At 43.8% G+C, this 18969-nt stretch overlaps 1 protein-coding gene across 2 annotated transcripts in view; it reads left to right on the top strand.

Annotated features, from left to right (window-relative positions):
* Positions 1–1033: 1033 nt before the first annotated feature.
* TSPAN33 (tetraspanin 33) overlaps positions 1034–18969 on the top strand; it is a 30235-nt gene continuing 12299 nt past the window's right edge. Inside the window, exon 1 of one of the 2 annotated variants that reach the window (XM_073238477.1) lies at positions 1034–1405. In XM_073238477.1, the coding sequence (XP_073094578.1) occupies positions 1304–1405 (102 nt within the window). In that variant the 5' untranslated portion in view covers positions 1034–1303. The remainder of the gene's footprint in view (positions 1406–18969) is intronic. The other variant, XM_073238476.1, reaches the window with a different exon arrangement.

The following is an 18969-nucleotide window of genomic DNA, read 5'->3' as shown; positions in this document are numbered from 1 at the left end:
CACTGAATGGGTGGCTTGTAAACAACAGAAATTTGTTGCTCAGGGTTCTGGAGGCCGGAAGTCCAAGATCACGTCTCCGACAGATTCAGTGTCTGCTGAGAGCCTGCCTTCTGATCCTTAGGCAGCTGTCTTTTCACCTGGTCCTTACCTGGTGGAAGCAGCAAGGGAGGTCTTTGGGGTCTCTTTACACTATTCCCATTGATGAGGGCTCCACTCCCATGAACTAAGCACTTCCCAAAGCACCCCACACACACACAGTCACTGTGGAAGTTAGAATTTCAACATGTGAATTTGGAGGTGGATACGAACATTCACTCTATAACATTTGTGTTTGTATTACCTATGGCAGCCAGCACAGTGTCCCCCACCTACACTGCACTCAACGTGTGTAAGTTGGATCAACATTTTAAAAACAGTGTGTGCATGTAGACCAAGATTCCAAGGAAATAGGGAGGTGGGCACTGAAACAGTACTGATTAAAGGTGGCAGAATTACTGGGAATGTTTCTAAATTTCCATTATTGGGATACAGAGCTTTTGAAATAAGCATTTAAAATAGTTACTAACCAGGTTGCAGCTACTCTTAAATATTTCCTAATTGCTCAGTGTAGGTTAGTTTTGTCTCCGTGATTTTATTGTCATTCCCCTCGGGGATTTTCTCTATTCTCGTGTATTCCCACAGCTTTCGGAGCATTGTTCAACACATGGTGTACGAACTTGTTGATTTTAATATATGTGTGTTTGCATATGTGCACAGCAACTGGGCAGACGACGTGGGTGTGATGAAGTGTGCATTCCTTCTCATCCTTTTTTCCTTGAGCAGCTGCAGCCTGGGTGCTTTCCTTTTCGGGGGGAGGATGCATAACCGCTGACCCTTTAGCAAGTTGTCCCTCACAGAACAGGTGTCTCCCCCGCCTCTCGGAGGAGAGGGATGGCCGGACACTTAGTGACATCAGCGACTGACCAATGAGAAGTCAGGCTACGGCAGCTCCCCCAATGGGCGGTCAGGGGCGGGACCGGTTTCCTGGGAGCCGGGCGGGCCGGGCTGGTCCTCCGGCCGCTGCGGAACCGTAGCCGCTCACGCTGCTCGCAGCAGCTCCCGCGACTCCTGGCGGCCCCGGTGGCGGCGGCGTTCCCCTGCGCGCGCTTCTCCCGGACGCACAGCTGGGGCACCTCCCGCCGCGGCGCAGCTCCCTCTCCGCTCGCGCGTCGGCGGTGGCGCGGCTCATGCCCCCCGGCTCGGAGCGCGCAGGTGGGCCGGCCGCTGCAGGGAGATAGGCCCCCGGGGCGACGGCGGCGCGACCATGGCCCGAAGACCCGGGGCGCCGGCCGCCTATGGGGAGGAGTTTTCCTTCGTCAGCCCGCTGGTGAAATACCTGCTCTTCTTCTTCAACATGCTCTTCTGGGTAAGTCTTGGGGTCGTGGGGGCACTGGGCTGTAGGGCAGCACCCGAGCGTAGAGTGGGCTGCCCGCGGCGGAGGAGAGGACGTCGAGGGATGCCCGACTCAAGGCACTGGCGAGCAGCACTGCTTAGTTTTCTGGGCTGATGACACTTTGGGGTAATTTATCCTAGGAAGGGACACACAGTGGCACCGTGCCTGGAGGGGGCTTTGGGGGCTTGGGGTGGTATGCACGGGATTCAGTAAAGAATTATGTGTGGGTATTCTCTGGTAATTGGATGAAGGTCTGTGTCAGGTCAAAAATGTGGGTTTGAGCAGGAGGGGATTTTCGTGTTTGCCCAAAGTAGACCAGTGCTACATTGATGACTGGGGAATTTTCAGGCCTGGAGGCTGGGAGGCCCTGCTGGCAAAGAAAGAGGAAGGGGCAGGAAACCTAGACCTTCCCTCCCCCTTACGTCTGAGAGGGTGGGTGAAAGGGCTTCATCTCTTCCTTTTGCAGGCCTCTCGTGCCCCTCTTCCCCCAAAGGCTGAGAAGGGACAGGAATGGCCTCCAGGATGGATGTCTTTCCAAGCACTATCCCGAACTTTGTCCCACCACTCTCAGGACCAGACTCCATCCCTAGAGCCTGACAATCTTCAGCTTCTTTGAATAGGACCCTGTGTTGTGCCAGAAGGCCAAGGGTCGTTTCAGAATCTTCTGCTTGGGGCTGGAAAAGTGGAAAAAATACTGGACTGAGGCCACCTGGATTCTCATTCCCAGTCTGCTATTAACTGGACTTGACTAACCTGGGCAATATGCTCACCTCTGTAGGCCGTAAGATTCCTCCTCCATAAAATCGAATCATGAAATGCTAGCTAAATCCTGTTTCATATTGGGAGAGACTTCCAGTTTGAGACACTAAGAAGGTCCTCCCTCCCCACCCCCGACTCCCCCATTTATCTTCCAGCCACAACCACACCAGAACTGCTGTCCTAGGAGCCCATTACCCTTTGCCTCCTCTGCCTGAGAACTGAAGTTCAGACTTGCAGGCAGGAGGAATCATGAGCCCAAAATATGTTTCCTAGGAGAGGGAGCAGGCCTGGCATCTAAGCCAGTTGCTGGAAAGGTTTCACAGGGGCCATGGTGTGAAGAACAGACACAAAGTACATAAGCACTAGCCTGTTGGGACAAATGAGAGAAATCCTGGAGGGTGGTGATGACAGCTCAGCCATTGTACTAGGAAAAATGAAGTTTAAGCTCCTAACAAATCCTCAGCTATACAACTGGAAAAATTTTAGAAGACATTTTGTCCAGCACCAGCATTTTATAGATGAGAAAGCTAAAGCACAGAGATGTTAAATGTTTTATCCAAGGTCCAACAGCTAAACCAGCTTGATGGGGTGATTTTTCTAGTGAACTACATTGCCTCCAGGGGAAGTCCCTGGCCCAGATTGCTGCTCCTACAGCTAGAATGTTAGCAGTATTAGTAATTAATCAGTCAACTCAACTTCCCATGGTCTAAGTTCTGCTTCAGCTGTAGGTTAGGGAAGAACAAGAAAATTCCATCACACTCTCTTAGGGTTGGGGGATGTCCTAAGGGGAATTTCCCACCTAAGGGAAAGTCCCAGTTCATCCTCCTACATGCTCACTGAATGTGACAGCCGGTGACATGCCATACTGGAGGACGACATGCCATCCTCAGAGCCAGCACTAGCATCCCAGTACCTCAGGTCCTCATTCTGACTTTCTCTACCCACCAAGTGTCTCCTTTGGAGCCTATGGCACCTCACCCTTATCTGTGTTCCCCAGTGTCAACAGCTGGGGCAAGGCTCTGTGTCTCCTTTGGAGCCTATGGCACCTCACCCTTATCTGTGTTCCCCAGTGTCAACAGCTGGGGCATCTGTTTCACTTGTGTTCATGCTCATTTTCTTGGACTTCCCCCACCCCGCCCTCCTTTTACCAAATGATTTTGGGAGGTTGTAGCCAGGGTGAAAGTTTGGCTCCCTAGACCCATTTACCTTGGTAAAGATGCTTCATTCAAGGTCAGAGGACCTGGCTAACCAAGCTGGTACCACCCCAAATTAGAGAAGAGCCCCTTCTTGGCCCTACTTTAGACTCATAAAAAATCAGAGGCTCTAGAAATAGCACACTGGAGGACAAGAGGCCCAGTTTCTTTCTGGCACCAACTTACAGTGTGACCCTAAGCCAATATATCTGTCTCTCTGTCCTTAATCTTTCTCCAGTAAAGGAGAAAAATGTTCTGCCTCTGTGAACTATTTAAAGATGAATGCAGCACTTTGGGGACTGTTTTCTTTCTTCAGGACCCGGGGCCAGATCTAAGGCTGCATCACTCTGTGTCCTGGTATCACTGGGACATTGACCTTCCCAGAGGACAGAATAGACTTCCCGGAGGACTGAGTGTCACTTTTCCCCCAGGCACAGAGCCACAGAGCTGTGCCCCACACAAGTACAGTTGGAGATGGAGGGCTGTCTCCCTGATAAGGGGTCATCCTTCTTCCCATCCCCCTTCAAGGACTGGTTACTGTGCTTTCCTTTTTGTAGGCTTCCACCATCCTAATCTAATTCCCCTCTTCTGCCCAGGAGGCACCCACAGATGAGACTGTCGGCCCACTCTTCTTCCAGACAGAGTGCATGTGCGGGCCGGCTTCTGGGGAGCTGTGTCTGTGTGGTGTTCGTGTCTGTGCTGGAATGCATGAGGAAGGTAGCCAGCATTGTCTGGGCTCACACTCTGGTGGCAGCGGTGTGCCTAGTTACCTCTGCTGCTGTGGCTCTAGGAGTCCTGATGCTTGGGTCTCTGGAGTCTGATTCCAGCAGAAAGCTGCTGGCTCTTTTGGGTCCAGGACCAATTCCTTCCATTCATGTTTCAAATTCTTTTCCCCTTGTGCATTGGACTTCTGATTTTCTACCCAGAATCATGCTGCTGGTTACTGATTGTTGGGATCCCAATGCCTAGAGTAGTTGCCCCCAAATCCCAAAAGTTGTATGTCAGTCTTTCAGTTAAGAAGTAGCTAATTTTCCTGACATCTCTGTGTTGAACAGCTCTGTGCAGAGGGAAGACAGTGGGGTGGTACATGCTTTAACAGCCTCGGCATACATTGGGAGGAACATTATCAGGGCTGTCCACACCAGCCACATCCTTCCTTGCTGACCCTTTTCCCACTCAGGGCAGAAGTTGGGGTGGCTTTTGAGTAAGGCTGAACCTAGAAGCTCAGACCTCCAGCCCCTGTGTCTCAACCCAGCTTTCCTTGGTGGCCATGCCTCTGGGCTCCTGTGGTACCTTGTACACATCTTGTTTGTCACACCCCTTACCTGTGCTGCAATTATGCATTTATTTGTCTCCCCCTCCAGACTTCAGACTCGTGAGCATAGAGATTGCCTTGTTCACTTCTGGATTCTCAGTGTCCCCCTGTGTTTGGCAGAGATAAGGAACTTGTTGACTGTTCAGTCAGTGAGTGGCAAATGATGGAGCAGACCTTGCAGGGTGGAGGCAGGCTGCCTTTCCTCTCTCAGAGACACCAGTTGGTCAAGATACAGCACAACCTTAAGTCCTCAAGCATTCCTGGTGGAGGAGAGGGGAATTCAGCCGTGTTCTCCTCTGCAGTGTGTCCTGTGGCCTGGCACCCCTCCCTCAAGCCAGGCCAGAAAAAATGGCAGTCATCCCCTCCAGCGTCTCTCTCTCTCAGGGCCACACATAAATACTATCTACAGAACCCCGAATTTTTCACTTTCACTGCAGGACATGTGGACCCCCATCCAGGTCTCCCCTAGGCAGGTCCAGGTCTCCAGTGAGGTATCTTCCTCAATAAATTCACTCTCCCCAGGGCACTCAGAATGCCTCTGACCACCTGCAGCTTCACCTGTTGTAACCTGGCTCAGAAGCCAAGGGAAACTAATCAGGTATCAAGCCTCCTGAGTGTCAGGGTCCCTTTCTACCACCCAACACCCATCCCCGCCAAACACACACCTAAATACACTAGAGACAGGCCATTTCCTCCCTCACCTGCCTCCCTTCCTCATGGACTAGGCAGGCTTCTGTAAGCCAAGTAGTCATATTCTTTTTATAAAGACAAAAAACAGCAAAAAGTCATCAAAAAGGAAGACAAGAACCATTTCCATTGCTGTCACATCACATGCATGCCTTCTTAGCTTCCCTAATAGCTCTGTTTGTACCAAGTAGAAAATCATAGGTTTCAAGCAGCCTTTAAAAAGAATAAAAGAATACATGTAGTATCAAAACATTCGATAGCAGACTATGTGTCAGGCTGGTAACTCCAGGGCCATTAGTTTGAGTCTTTCTACTATGAGCCCTCATGGACTTTCCTTCCTCATGTATAGTTTTGGAAATCCCAAACAAGCCATGGCCTAAGGAAGAAGCTAAAGAATGGGCCCCAGACATTGGAGGTGAAGTGTCCTGTGGACTCCTCCACTCCAGCAGGACCGTTCGATCCAATGCAGAGGGAGAAAGCCAACAGCCAGTTTGATTGCGACCTCAGACCCCAGGAATAATGGGGCCAGGATCACAGAAGGACCAGTGTGTGCAGATCCTGGACAGTGGGAGAGAGAGCCCTGTTTTAGGTCTAGCAGGCTGTGATTTCTTTGACTTCATCCAGAAATAAGGATAAAAAGGACCAAGAAACTAGCAGTGCAGACCCCTCCCTCCCAGCGTCCTTCTGGGTAGGTACAGGGTTTTGATCCCACATAGGGAATCACTCTACTCTCAGCCATCCCTGACCACCACTTTTAAAAGAAGAGGGAAAGAGATTCTAAACAAGAGGAGAGGACTCTGAGACAGATCCTCCCACTTGGCGCAGACTGGACTTTAGCATATGGAAGGCAGTCAAGGCCAGGGCTTTCTCCCTGCACTGATACCTCATCTTCCCCTTTCAGGCGCTGTTCCAGGGACTTCCCGCTAGGCTCTGCTGGCACCAGCACCTCATGGTGCCATCTTACTGCCCCCTACCTGAGCCTCACCCAGTTTAGAGATTACCAGCTGCTCCCCCAACTGCAGGCAGCTTCTTCCCACCTCACGATGCCCCGAGGTAACTCCAGAATGCGTGTGTCCTGGCCTTGCTGTGAGCCAGAGAGGAAAGCAGCCATGTGGCCAAAGTCACAAAACTCTGGAGATGCAGGACCTGGGTTCCAGTCTAGCTTCAGTTGCTCACTTACGGGAGCAGGGAAGTTACTTGAATTCTCCCAACATCGCTCTGTAGCATGGGGATACTAACACCCTTGTGGGGGGCTGTGGTCAGAATTCAGTGAAATAGTGTGTATGAAGTATTTAGCCCAGTGCTTCGCCCTCAGCACTCAATAGCTATTACTATACTTAGAAATAGCTCCTACAGGCCATCGGTTGGGGTCGGACTTGCAGAGCTAGGATGAGTGCTCCTCCTGACAAGTAGATGGGGATTGAGTCTAGGTAATAGCCAACCTTGAGCCTGACTTCCTGCTGCCTTGAACCACCCTTGCTCCTGTCCCTACTGTTAGCCTGAGGGAGATGATAATTAATGTGCTTTTGTATTTTATAGTTTACAGAGACCCCACTGTTGTCTCCAGGGGCCTTCCTTAGGTCCATTCCTCAGGGCTTGTCACACCACTTGGTCTTAAGGTGCACTCCAGTGGAAATGGACTCCAGGAAGCTAATGTGCCTGTTATTATTTGCCTTTAGACATTAGAGCCGGGAGAACACTTGTTCAGGGCCTCAGCTTGGAGCCCTACAGTCTTTGCTCTCTTAGCGCTGATGGCTGAAGTGTAGTGTCCTAACAAGTCTAGAGTAAGGTCTACAATAAGAGTAGACCTTGCAAACATCAAATCATTGCTGTCTTTTCCCAATCTGTAGGGAAAAAAAAGTCAAAGGAATTTTTTCCATTTTCTATTTTCTTCCATGAACATTAGTATCTGTGGCTGCTTATCTGCCAGCAAGTGCTAGCAGAAGGCAAAGGGGAAAGGACAGGTAGCAACTAAATGTTATGGAAAACTAGGACATTATTTAGAGCAGTGCCTATATTGTTGTATGAAATGCAGAGGCATATGTCTAACAGCCTTATCATCTGTTAGTAAATTGTTCCTTATTTGTGATAGAAATTAGTATGTTGTGTTTCCTCACATGACACACTGAGGACACAAAATTATTTGTGTAATCTTCCCATCAAAAAATGTGTCATCTGAATCTAATTGTAAGGAAACAATCAGATAAATTCAAATTGAGGGATATGCTGCAAAACACTGGTGTGAACTTATCAAAATGTCAGTGCAATAAAGAATGTCAGACAACAAAATTATAGGTATAGAATTGAGCCTTTTTTAAAAATTGTCTATACATATTTATGTACTTAGAAAAATTACTGAAATATGCAAGAGTTAGTATTTTTATTTTCTTTGTTATATCAAATATTTGTTTTATAAAAATACTAAATATACTTATGTTAAAAAATAATGGAGAAGTAAATTCATATAAACTTTTAAATGAAAAAAAGAATGTTGGAGCAAGTATTAGCAAGGATATAGTGCCACCACTATGACCTATGAGAAAATAGTTTGGCGGCTCCTCAGAATATTAAACACAGAATCACCATATGACCTGTTAATTCCATTCCTTGGTATATATGCAAGAGAATTGGAAACAAGTATTCAAACAAACACTTGCACACAGGTATTCATAGCAACACTATTCGCAATAGCCAAAAGGTAGAAACAAGCCAAATGTCCATGAATGGATGAATAAATAGGTAAACGAATTGTGTTATAGCCATATGAAGTATTATTAGGCCATCAAAAGGAATGAGGTACTGATCTATGCTATAACATGTATGAACCTTGAAACATGCTGAGGGAAAGAAACCAGATGCAAAGAGCCACACATTGTATGATTCCATTTATAGGAAATGTACAGAATAGGCAAAACCACAGAGATAGAAAGCAGCTTGGTGGCTGGCAGGGGTTGGAGGAGAAGAGGGAATGGGGAGTTTAATGGGCACAAGGTTTCTATATGGGGTGGTGAAAAAGTCCTGGAACCTAATGATGGAGGTTGTACAGCAATGTGAATGTGCTTAAGGCCACTGAACTGTACACTTTCAAATGGTCAATTTTGTGGTATGTACTTCAGCACAGTTTTTAAAAGTCAGTGTCTTGAAAGACTGAAAACAAAGATAAGAAAAAAAAAAGCTGCAGAACTTTTCCAGGCTAAAGGAGACTTGATCACTAAATGCATGATCCTTGACTGGGTCGTGGATTAGAAAAAAAGAGAAAAGCAGTTGTAAAGGACATTATTGTGATAATGGGGAAAAGTTATATATGGACTATAAGTTAGATAATGGAAATAGCATATTAAAGTTAAAAAAATAACAATATAACAAAGTTGTATGGGGTCTACCACCAGAGCACTGTAGTTTCCCAGAGGTCTGTTACCTGAACAATTCTAAGATCTACTGCCTTACACTTTGGTGTAAGGAGAAATCACCCTGATTAAAGTTTGTAAAATTATGAATCCCAGCTTAATAAAATCTGATATTTTAAAAATATGGATTTGCTAACAAATTGGGAGGGTGGCTATTTTTTAAAAAGATTTCATTTTTTAGAACAGTTGTGGTTTTCCAGAGAAATTGAGGCTATAGTACAGAGAGGACCAATATACCCCACATTCAGTTCCTCTTACTATTAACATTTTGCATGAGTATGATACATTGGTGACAATAGTAGCTATACTATAATCATTAAGGCCCATACTTGGCTAAGATTTCCTTAGTTTTTACTTAATGCACTTTTTGTGTTCCAAGATCCCATCCAGGACACCAAATTTCATTTAGTTGTCATGTCCCCTTAAGTTTTTGTTGGCTGTGACAGTTTCTCAGCATTTCCTTGGCTTTGATGATTTTGACAAAGTCGAAGAGTGCTGGTTAGAAATTTTGTAGAATATCCCTCTATTGAAACTTGTCTGATGTTTTTCTCATGGTTATATTGGAGTTATGGGTTTCAGGCAGACTAGAGGTGAAGTGCCATTTTCATCACATCATATCACATACCAGTGACCTATCTCTGTTGATGTTGACCTTGATCACCTGGCTGAGGTAGGGTTTGTCAGGTTTCTCCACTGTAAAGTTAGTCTCTTCCCCCTTTTTCCACACTGTACTCTTTGGAAGGCAGTAACTTTGTGCAGCCCACAGGTAGGAGTGGGGAGTTATGCTCCACCTCCTTGAGAGTAAAGTATCTATATAAATCATTTGGAATTCTTCTGCATGGGAGATTTGTCTTTTCTCCCTGTGTATTTATATGTTAAGTCATTTGTATCAGTATGGGCATAGATATTTATTTTGTATTTGGGTCAATAGTTCTATACTTCTTAATTTTGATGTCCCTTTGGCACACTCACATCATTGTGAGATTGTGTTTTGTGTTTGTTTTGGAGCATTTCCTTGCTTTCTGGCACTACTTGCTGCTTGAGGCTTTTCCTGTATATTTCCTGCCCCATTCCAGAATCAGCCATTTTCCCAAGGAGCCCAAGGGATGGCTATTTTCATTATAAGATGATTACTCACCTTACATAAGGATCAAGGTACTGGTGCATGCAAATTATTTTATATAATTTAATCAAAACTCTTCAGAAACATGCCTCTTGCTGGACTCAGCTATTTTAGAAACTGTATCTAGCTTCTGCAAGACTTCATTCTAGCCAGAATATGAAAAGTCATTCTCAGAAGAGGAATGTCTTTATTGCCATCCTCCTCATGAAAGGAGGTCATTGGTAATATTATGGGGTATTATAAGATTTTTGGCAAAGGCTGATATGGTGGAAAGAGTACCAGACTGAGATTGGATATTGGGTTTAGTCCCGAGGCCACTGCACCCATGTGCACTTGGTCAAGTATCATTTTGCTCTTTTGGCCTCATCTATAAAAAGAGGTGAGCAGCCGAGCTCATTTCTAAGGTTCTATTCAGCTCTAAAATGCTATGCTATTAACAGCAGCAGCACTAACTTCGGAATGGCAGTAGCTTTGAGGAATTCAGGGTCGGAGATGTGGGTGGGAATGTAAGTGTGAAAGGGCAAGCTGTGACTCCAGCAGAAAGAGGCAGATCAATGATAGAAATACAGAATTTCAGAGATAGCTAGTGAAGCTCCAGGTAAGCAGTATCATTAATGATCATATTAAATATTAATGATAATATTAAAATCTTAATCTTGGTTTTAATGTAGTCTGCACCTGCTATTCTAGATCCCTGGCTGAGTGTACTTTAGGCTTGTGGTTCTCAAACTTGACTGTACATTGGAATCGTCTGGAATGCATTCAGAAATACTGTTGCCTAGGTTCCAATGCCAGAGATTCTGACATACTTGGTTTAGGGTGTAGCCTAGGCATCAGGAATTTTTTAGCTCTCTCTCCCCCTCTTTCCCATTCTAATGGCAGCCAAGGTTGAGAAGCACTGCTGTAGGCTATAGATGCTCTTGCCCCTTTCCCATATAATGCATAGGGGACCACGTCTTACTCATCTGTGCAGTCCTCAAATTACCTTGTACATAGCAGCCGATTAATTGGATTGGGGTAGTATGTTAGTTTCCTATTGCTGCTGTGACAAATTACCACAAACGTAACAGCTTTGTAAAACACAGAGAATTTTCTTAGAATTCTAGAGATTAGAAATCGAAAATAGGTCTCACTGGGCTAAAATCAAGGTGTCAACAGAGATGGGTCCTTCTGGAGGCTCTAGAAGAGAATTCACTTCCTTGCCTTCTTCAGCTTTCAAAGGCTGCCTGCATTCCTGGCCCAGGGCACTGCAGCACTCCGACCTCTGCTTCCATTGTCCTGCATACCTCCTTCTCTGATTCTGACTCTCACCTCCCCGGTATAAAGTCCTTTGTGATTATATTGGGCCCACCCAGATAATCTCCCCATCTCAAGATTCTTAACTTAATCACATTTGCCAAGCGTATCTGGCCATGTAAGGTAACATATTTACAGGTTCTGGGAACTGGAACAGGACATCTTTGAGAGGGACTCTATTCTACCTACCTCAGACAGAGACAGAGAAATTCCTGTATTTACAGACACATGGATTTAAGCTTCCCTGCTTTATGTAGAATCTCTTTACTTTCCCTTTCTTATTTTAGCTGTATTAAGATTTAATCAGAGAGCATCTTTGTGGGAAGTTGTACACCCCAGTGAAAAGTTAACATGTAAAAAAACAGTGAGGAGCCTGGGAGCAACAGAAATAAGAGCAGATACATATTTTTTAAATGGTTCAGTAAAGTGATCTTCAGAACTATAGCTGGCTGTGGTGAGTTTTAAAGGGCACACAGAGATGCACGATCACTCTGCCTCCAGGCCTGGGGGAAGATGGGACCTCTGTTGTATGGTTTCCTTGCCTCCCACCCACTCTCCCTTGCTCCCTGAGCCTCGTAGAGCAGAGAAACAAGAAGCCAGCTGGCACCCCCAGCCCTACACGCAGCTCTACAAGAAGGTCCTTCTCTCCTGAGCAAAGGGTGTGTGGGCCAGCAGATAAGACATCTGGCCCTGAATCAGAGGCTATGCCAAATGACTGGGGGAAAGAGAGAGGACTGTGTGTTCAGGTAGAAAAGGGTCCTGAGAAACAAGGTTCTGGATAAGAGTTTCCCATTTACTGCTGCTGAATGTACCAGATGGCAGAGATTCCTGAGGAAAAATGTCTGACCCTATTACCTGCTATAGGGTCCAATTCCCTCTTCCCACCAAAGCCCCAAGAGGGTTCATTTCAGCTGGTCTCTGCCTCGCCAGACAGTGGAGTTTAGCTAGCCAACCTCTCCTACTGAGTTGGTCAATCCCTACTGCTGAGAACTCCCTCCAGCCAGAGCTTGACCCCAGCTATTGCCATGGTGACAGCTAGATGCTGCTTAGCACCAGCCTGGGGACTGCACAAAGAAAGAGTGGCCATTACAATTAGCAGACATAATGTAGGGTGGGGGCATGGGAGGGCTGTACAACACAGAGAAGACAAGTAGTGATCTATAGCATTTTACTACATTGATGGACAGTGACTGTAATGGGGTATGTGGTGGGGACTTGATGATAGGGGGAGTCTAGTAACCATAATGTTGCTCCTGGAATTGTAGATTAATGATACCAAAATAAAAGAAAGAAAGAGTGGCCAAGGGATATGCACACTAGGCTGCCCTGCATTCTTGGAGACCTGGGGAGGCAGGGGCAGAGAGGCCCCACTGGGGACCTCTGGTAGTCCTATGGATTTGTTCTCTCAGGGAGAATCCAGGAGGTTTGGAAGGTCAAAACTTCTCTATTCCTCCACACTGGAATCAGGGTTTATAAAAATAAAGGTTCCTGATGGGATTAAAGATGGCGGTGTGAGAAGTGAGACAGAGACCTCCTCCTAAAACCACATATAATATGAAAATATAATTAATACAATTAATCCTGAAAGAGCAACAGGAAAAAAGGCTGCACCAGACAGCATACATCTGGAGGAAAGAAGAGATGTCATGGAACAGGGTAACGTACCAAAGCCGTGACCTGGCAGGACCCAAGCCCTTTCCCAACCCCAGCTCACCGGTGGGAGGAAGAGAAATGGGGCAGGGAGGGAGTGGAGGCCTGGGACTGCTGAACACCTAGCCCTGGAGATCTGCTCTGGGAGCACAAACCTACATTGTATGGTGCTCTAGTGATTCATGGGGTTAGAAAGCTAAGACAGGCAGAATACCTGGAGAGACTGAGATTCCAGCTGCTTGTGGAAAACAGGGATCCATACTCAGCTGATCTGGGCGGGCAGTGTGAGAGACTTACTAAAACTGAGAGGGCTATTAAAGGAGCAAGGATTACACAGAACTTACTGCTCAGAAGAAAGGACAGGTAAACAAAATTGTCTGGGTGCACTCTGCCCAGCAGGTTGGGAACTTTCACAATTTTCAGGTACTCAATCACCCTGGCTGGTTATGCAGCTCCAAGGCCCCCCACCATGATACGCAGCCTGCTGCACCTTCCTCCCAGCCAGCCCTCACCTGGCTCACAAACTGGCAGTCCCTGCCCTGGCGTCAGGCCACCCAGAGGGAAGCCCCTCCTACAGCAGCTACAAACACAAAGCATAGAGGCTTACACCTGAGTGTTCAGCCCACTGGTGCTGGCAGTGGAGACAGGCATAGCAGCTGGGAAGCAGAAAACAGCTCTTTCCTCCCCCCAGGCACCAGCACCACTCCACTGTGAACCCGACATTGCTCCAGGGGCTGAGCAGCTCGAGAGAGTAGAGCTTCTGGGCAATAGAGGGTGCCACATACAAATATGAAACATAAAAGGAACCTTGTTCAAAGCAAAATCTCTAAAGCACCAGAAAAAAGGTTCAGTGAGACAGAACTAATAAATCTACCCAAAAGAGATTTCAAAATAAAAATCATAAACATGCTCCTGGAGGTACAGAAAAATATTCAAGAACTCAGGAACGAATTTAGGATGGAGATCCAATCATTGTGGAACACAATGGAGGGTATTAAAAGCAAATTAGATACAGTGGAGAAGACAATAAATGAAATAGAAATTAGAGAAGAGGAATACAGAGAAGCTGAGGCACAGAGAGAAAAAAGGATCTCTAAGAATGAAAGAATACTGAGAGGACTGTGTGACCAATCCAAATGGAACAATATTCATATTATAGGGGTATCAGAAGAAGAAGAGAGAAAAAGGGGTAGAAAATGTCTTTGAGAAAGTAATTGCTAAAAACTTCCCCAACCTGGGAAGAAGATAGTCTCTCAGGCCATGGAGATCCACAGATCTCCCAACACAAGGGACCCAAGGAAGACAACACCAAGACATATAATAATTAAAATGGCAAAGATCAAGGATAAGGACAGACTATTAAGAGCAGCCAGAGAGAGAAAAAAGATGACATACAAAGGAAAGCCCATCAGGGTATGATCAGACCTCTTGGCAGACACCTGCAGGCCAGAAGGGAGTAGCATGATAAAATACAACCTTACAAGGCTGACCCAGAAAGAAACAGAAAATCTGAACAGACCAATTACTAGCAACAAAATTGAATTGTTAATAAAAAAAACTACCTAAGAACAAAACCCCTGGACCAGATGGATTCACTGCTGAATTTTAACAAACATTTACTGAAGATCAAATACCCATTCTCCTTAAAGTTTTCCAAAAAGTAGAAGAGGGAATACTTCCAAACTCATTCTACGAGGCCAGAATCACTCTAATACCAAAACTAAGCAAAGACACCACAAAAAAAATTACAGTCATATTTAATGCAATGAAACAGAAGGGCCTCAAACCAAGAATACTTTATCCAGCAAGATACCATTTAAATTTGAAGAAGGGATTAAACAATTTCCAGATAAGCAAAAGTTGAGATAATTTAACTCCCACAAACCATCTCTACAGTGTATTTTGGAGGGACTGCTATAGATGGAAGTGTTCCTAAGGTTAAATAGCTGTTACCAGAGGTAATAAAAAGGGATAGACAAAGACAGAATATGATACCTAATATATAAAGAATGGAGGAGGAAGAAAAGGAGAGAGAGAAAAAGAAGAATCTTTAGATTATGTTTGTAATAGCATATTAAATGAGTTAAGTTAGACTCTTAGATAGTAAGGAAGTTACCTTTGGTGACCATGAATCTAAAGCCAGCAATGGCAGTAAGTACATACCTGTTGATAATCACCCTAAATGTAAATGGTCTGAATGTACCAACCAAAAGACATAGAGTCACTGAATAGATAAAAAACAAGACCCAACTAAATGCTGCCTACAAGAGACTCACTTCAAATCCAAAGACATACACAGACTAAAAGTGAAGTAATGCAAAAAGATATTTCATGCAACTAATAGGGAGAAAAAAGCAGGAGCTGCAGTACTTATATAGACAAAATAGACTTTAAAACAAAGAAAGTCACAAGAGACAAAGGAGGTCATTACATAATGATAAAGGGGTCAATCCAGCAAGAACAGATAACCATTATAAATATCTATGCACCCAACACAGGAACACTTATATATGTGAAACAAATACTAACAGAATTAAAGGGGGAAATAGAATGCAATGCATTCATTTTAGGGGACTTCAACATACCACTCACTCCAAATGACAAATCAACTAGACAGAAAATAAGTAAAGAGACACAGGCATTGACCAACACATTAGAACAGATGTACCTAACAGACATCTACAGAACTCTCCACCCAAAAGCAGCAGGATACACATTCTTCTCAAGTTCACATGGAACATTTTCAAGAATAGATCATATACTAGACCACAGAAAGAGCCTCAGTAAATTCAAAAAATTGAAATTCTACTAACCAGCTTCTCAGACCACAAAGGTATGAAACTAGAAATAAATGATGCAAAGAAAATGAAAAATCCCACAAACACATGGAGGCTTCACAACATGCTCCTAAATAACCAATGGATCAATGACCAAATAAAAACAGAGATCAAGCAATATATGGAGACAAATGACAACAGTAATTCAACACCACAAAATCTGAGACACAGCGAATGCTGTGCTAAGAGGGAAGTATTTTGCCATACAGGCCTACCTCAGGAAAGAAGAACAATCCCATATGAACAGTCTAAACTCACAATTAATGAAACTAGAAAAAGAAGAACAAATGAAGCCTAAAGTCAGGAGAATGAGGGACATAATAAAGATTAGAGCAGAAATAAATAATCAAGAAGAATACAACCATAGAAAGAATTGATGAAAGCAGGCGCTGGTTCTTCAAGAAAATAAACAAAATAGATAAACCCCCAGCCAGACTTATCCAGAAAAAAAGAGAGTCTACACATAATGGAATCACAAATGAGAGTGGGAAAATCATTACAGATGCCACAGAAATACAAAGAATTATTAGAAAATACTATGAACAATTATATGCTAAATGGATAACCTAGAAGAAATGGACAACTTTCTAGAAAAATACAACTTTACAAGGCTGGCCCAGAAAGAAACAGAAAATCTGAACAGACGAATTACTAGCAACAAAATTGAATTGGTAATAAAAAAACTACCTAAGAACAAAACCCCTGAACCAGATGGATTCACTGCTGAATTTTAACAAACTTTTAGTGAAGATCAAATACCCATTCTCCTTAAAGTTTTCCAAAAAGTAGAAGAGGGAATACTTTCAAACTCATTCTATGAGACCAGCATCGCAAAGACACCACACACAAAAAAAATTACAGACCAATATCCCTGATGAACATAGATGCAAAAATACTCAACAGAATATTAGCAAGCTGAATTCAAAAATACGTCAAAAGATCATCCATCATGATCAAGTAGGTTTATGCCAGGGATGCAAGAATGGTATAATATTCAAAAGTCCATCAACATCATCCACCACATCAACAAAAAGAAGGACAAAAACCACACGATCATCTCCATAGATGCTGAAAAAGCATTCGACAAAATTCAATATCCATTCATGATAAAAACTCTCAACAAAATGGGTATAGAGGGCAAGTACTTCAAGATAATAAAGGCCATATATGACAAATTCACAGCCAACATCATACTTAACAGCAAGAAGCTGAAAGCTTTTCCTTTAAAATCAGAAACAAGACAAGGATGCCCACTCTCTCCACTTTCATTGAACATAGTTCTCAAGGCCCTTGCCATAGCAATCAGACAACACAAAGAAATAAAAGGCATCCAAACTGGCAAAGAAAATGCTAAACTGTCCTTGTTTGCAGATGACATGATATTGTACATAAAAAACCCTAAAGAATCCACTCCAAAACTACTAGTTCTAATATCTGAATTCAGCAAAGTTGCAGGATACAAAATCAATACACAGAAATTAGTTGCATTCCTAATCACTAATGATGAATTAGCAGAAAGAGAAATCAGGAAAACAATTCCATTCACAATTGCACCAAAAAGAATAAAATACCTAGGAATAAAACTAACTAAGGAAGTGAAAGACCTATACTCTGAAAACTACAGGACACTCATGAGAGAAATTAAAGAAGATGCCAATAAATGGGAACACATCCTGTGCTCATGGGTAGGAAGAATTAATATTGTCAAAATGGCCATCCTGCCTAAAGCAATCTACAGATTCAATGCAATCCCTATCAAAATACCAACAACATTCTTCAACAAACCAGAAGAAAATAGTTCTAAAATTTATATGGAACCACAAAAGACCCCAAATGGCCAAAGCAATCCTGAGAAGGAAAAATAAAAATGGGGGGATTACACTCCCTGACTTCAAGCTCTACTACAGAGCCACCAGTAATCAAGACAATTTGGTATTGGTACAAGAACAGACCCATAGACAAATGGAACAGACTACAGAGAGCCCAGATATAAACCCAACTATATATGGTCAAGTAATATACAATAAAGGAGCCATGGATATACAATGGGGAAATGACAGCCTCTTCAACAACTGGTTTTGGCAAAACTGGACAGCTACATGCAAGAGACTGAAACTGGATTATTTTCTGTTCCCATACATAAAAATAAACTAGAAGTGGATCAAAGACCTGAATGTAAATCATGAAACCATAAAACTCTTCAAAAACACCATAGGCAAAAATCACTTGAATATAAACATGAGCAACTTTTTTCTGAATGCATCTCCTTGAGCAAGGGAAACAAAAGCAAAAATGAACATATGGGACTACATCAAGCTAAAAAGCTTCTGTACAGCAAAGGACACCATCAGCAGAACAAAAAGGCATCCTACAGTATGGGAGAAGATATTTGTAAAAGACGTATCTGACAAGTGGTTAACATCCAAAATATATAAAGAACTCACACACCTCAACACCTGAAAAGCAAGTAACCCAATTAAAAAATGGGCCGAGGGTGTGAACAGACAATTCTCCAAAGAAATTCAGATGGCCAACAGGCACATGAAAAGATGCTCCACATCACTAATCATCAGGGAAATGCAAATTAAAACCACAATGAGATATCACCTCACACCAGTTAGGATGGCCAGGATCGAAAAGACTGAGAACAGCAAATTCTGGCAAGGATGTGAAGAATGGGGAACCCTCCTACACTGCTAGTGGGAATGTGAGCTAGTTCAACCATTGTGGAAAGCAATTTGGAGGTTCCTCAAAAAACTAAAAATAGAAATACCGTTTGACCTGGGATTTCCACTCCTAGGAATTTATCCAAAGAATATAATTTCTCAGATTCAAAAAGACATATGCACCCCTATGTTTATTGCAGCACTATGTACAATAGCAAAGATATGGAAGCAACCTAAGTGTCCATCAGTAGATGAATAGATAAAGAAGATGTGGTATATATACACAATGGAATATTATTCAGCAATAAGAAAAAAACAAATCTTACCATTTGCAACAACATGAATGGAGCTTGAAGATACATGCGCAGTGAAATAAGCCAGGCAGAGAAAGACAAGTACCAAACGATTTCCCTCATTTGTGGAGTATAACAACAAAGCAAAACTGAAAGAACAAAACAGCAGCAGACTTAGACTCCAAGAAGGGACTAGTGGTTACCAAAAGGAAAAGAGGTAAGGAGGGTGGGTGGGGAGCGAGGGAGAAGGGGATTGAGGGGTATTATGAGTTGCACACATGGTGTTGGGGGACTCATGGGGAAGACAGTGT

The sequence above is a fragment of the Manis javanica genome, chromosome 6 (genome assembly GCF_040802235.1).
Source record: "Manis javanica isolate MJ-LG chromosome 6, MJ_LKY, whole genome shotgun sequence".
Taxonomy (NCBI): domain Eukaryota; kingdom Metazoa; phylum Chordata; class Mammalia; order Pholidota; family Manidae; genus Manis; species Manis javanica.
The sequence above is the reverse complement of the archived record's forward strand: the minus strand, read 5'-3'. Positions and strand labels throughout refer to the sequence as shown.